This window comes from Pygoscelis adeliae, unplaced genomic scaffold (genome assembly GCF_000699105.1).
Source record: "Pygoscelis adeliae isolate BGI_AS28 unplaced genomic scaffold, ASM69910v1 Scaffold75, whole genome shotgun sequence".
Lineage (NCBI taxonomy): Eukaryota > Metazoa > Chordata > Aves > Sphenisciformes > Spheniscidae > Pygoscelis > Pygoscelis adeliae.
The window spans coordinates 5462442-5465335 of NW_008824772.1; the positions used below are offsets into that span (position 1 = coordinate 5462442).

Sequence of the window (2894 nt, forward strand, 5' to 3'; positions counted from 1 at the left end):
TAGGGAAAACACTCTTTGAGTGCTAAATAAATATTGCACTGTGCAGTGACCTTATGGGCACTTTCTTTGAGCACATCCAGCTGCCAAAGATTTTTTTTTTTTTAATGCATGTTTATTCATGTGGAGAGGATGGGAAATGCTATTGCTATACGTTTCATGCTGCTGGTCTCAAAGAAATCAAAACTGGGATCTCTCAGAAGAAGCTCTAGAACTAAACAGAGGTAAAGCAAAAGCCTATCTGCAATCACCGGATCCTAATTAACGGTTTTAAAAATGTTTTTTCACCACTAGCACTTTGTAGGTAGGTGCAGTTTTCCTGAGAGGGTCACACTGAGCTCTGCTGCAACATGCAAGCTTTATATGTTTCTATTTTTCTTGGCATTTGCAGAGTTTTTCCTTCTCTTCTCAGCACGAGGACTGAGTGACCTTAGCAATTGCCAGCAAGGGGACTCCATATGATGAAAGCAGGTGAAAGGGAAAATAAGGGCGGGAACTAGGTAAGGCCAATTCATACCTCGGAGGAGGCGTGGTCCTGTTCTGTACCTGGCTGTGGTCACAGTCTTGTGAAATTATAAAAGGGGAAGGCAGTTGTTTCTCAAGCAATCTGTTGCCAGGATCCTGTAGTGAGAAGGAAGGGAGGTGCTAGAAGAAATGCAGAGCAAGAAGTCTAGAGTGTCAGCTGCAAAAGGTATGGGACGCACTGGTGCCTCTGAGCCTCGGGAATACCACCAGCCCTTCTCCGTAGGTCCATTCGCTGGGCTGAGGGTTGCATGGTAGCTGCACTACCCTCCTCAGCAGGCTAGCTTAGAAGAAAGAAGCCATCATGTCCCAAGGAGGAGCAGCAGCACGCGAAGCTGCCAAGTCCCAGGACCAGGGATGGGCATGGATGGTCCTGCTCGCCGCAGTGCTGCTGCAGGGACTGACGCTGGGCTTCCCCTCCTGCATCGGTGTCTTCTTCACGGACCTCCAGCATGAGTTCCAGGCCAGCAATAGCGAGACGTCGTGGTTCCCGTCCATCATGGTGGCCGTGCTGCACGGAGGCGGTAAGTAATGGCCGCAGGGAATGCCCTCCACCACCTCCTGCGGTTGTGTTGCTGATGAGGGGCCATAACGAGGGCACTTCTAGCATTTCATTAAGGCAGACGGTGGAAGGGACCGGGAGGTCTGAGCAGACTGGCTGGTCAGCAGTGAACAGCATCTCCCAGCCACTTTGATCACACAGTCCAAAGCTACATGTCCACGCATACCAAGCTCCCTTTTGCCTCTCTAAGAGACAATCAAGGCCCTTGGTCAAAGAAGGTGAATCCCTTTCTCAGCCCAGCTTCTCCAGACAAGCGAGAACTTAATTATTTCTCATAGCAGCTCTTTGAATAAGCTGGCAGGTAGCGCTGGAGCTTCAGTGCTTTCTTGATTCTTCTGTCCACGAGAGCACATCTCCTTCCATGTGCCACATGACAACTGTGTTCTTCATGGCTGAAAAGATGCCAAAAGCCAAGCTCCTCCAGGCTGCTAGCTGAGGCAGAGTGTTAAAAGCAACTCCTTGGGCGGTGGCATAGAGTGCACACCCAAGCAGGCATCAGGGTGAACGTGAGCATAGCTGGATTAATGCAGAATGTGGGTCAGGCAGCACCCTCCAGGTGAAGGGGGGGGTGGAAGGAGGGTTGTGCTTTGCGGATAGCGGAGTGAATCACTGGTTGGTTGTTTTTTCCCCCAGAGAAAATGTGGGAGCTGCACAGGACAGATTCCCCAGATCCCCCACCCAGACTGATATTTCTGCATAGAAGAGAAAAACAAATCCCCAGCAGCTCGAGGACTTCCCAATGAGCAATCCACGTTGCTGCTGACCCCTCCACGTGCAGCTCCTGAGCTTATTTGATAAACAGACCTCCCAAACCCCACCTAGGCAAAAGAAGCAAAGTATCCAGTGATGCCCATGTATCTGAGCTGCTCTTTGAGTTCATACCTGCCCCCTTCCAACCCTGGTGAAAGGTGACAGTATAGTATGAAGAAAAAAACAGAGCCCTGAGTCATGCTGATGCGAAGGCTGCAGCGGGTTCGGTCTCTCCTGTGCAGGACTTGGCTGACAGCCACCTGACATGGGAGAGAGAGTTGGCATGTATGGCTTTTGCTGCAACTTCTGATCTCCTTTGCGGTGGGCCAGGCTCTGTTTGATTCAGGTTCTCCGGTTACATCCATCACCTTGGCACTTAAACCTTTTCCAAAATTGCATTCTGCTATGTCACCAGTGTCTCTTAAAGGTGCTTCTCTCTTTTCTTCTCCTTTATTCTTTTTAATTCAGAGGAACTGAAGGGGGAAAAAAAATATATTTGTTGCAAAAATTCGTGAACAGGAAGGTGGATGGACAGAGCAGCCCATCCTCAGAGTGGTCAGTGCAGTGAGAAGGTCCCACACAGGAGAGCTAACATCAGCTCAGCAGAGCTGTGGAAGGAAACGGGGAAGGGCACAGTGCAGACAATAGCTCATAACTTATTAAGCCACACATATCTCATTACCCTTGCTATGTTCTTAGGTAAGAGTGATTAATGCTTATTTTGTTATAAGAATCATTTGAGAAACCTCAGGATCCTATGGCTGTCTCCAAAAGGGGAAATGCAAGAGTTCAGGCTCTTACAGGTTCCTGCTCCTAGCTATTCATGCACACGTAACTCTCTGGATGGCACTCATACAAATGCAGCACTTTTTTTGGAAGTATTTTTGCAAAGGAAAGCACAAAAGCCCCAGGCAAGTGAGAAAAAATGTTTGAAACCTAGAAAGCAAGTTAACAGGGGCAAATAATGAAAAACCCTTAAGATTTTTAGAGCCGATCTCATTATTTTGGAGTGTTCAATTTACGACTTCTGGCCACTTGGGTTGGTTAAACAGCAGTACCATCC

At 48.4% G+C, this 2894-nt stretch overlaps 1 protein-coding gene across 1 annotated transcript in view; it reads left to right on the forward strand.

Annotated features, from left to right (window-relative positions):
- Positions 1–823: 823 nt before the first annotated feature.
- Positions 824–2894, forward strand: part of SLC16A5 (solute carrier family 16 (monocarboxylate transporter), member 5) — a 7576-nt gene continuing 5505 nt past the window's right edge. Inside the window, exon 1 of the mRNA XM_009323753.1 lies at positions 824–1043. Within this exon, the coding sequence (XP_009322028.1) occupies positions 824–1043 (220 nt within the window). The remainder of the gene's footprint in view (positions 1044–2894) is intronic.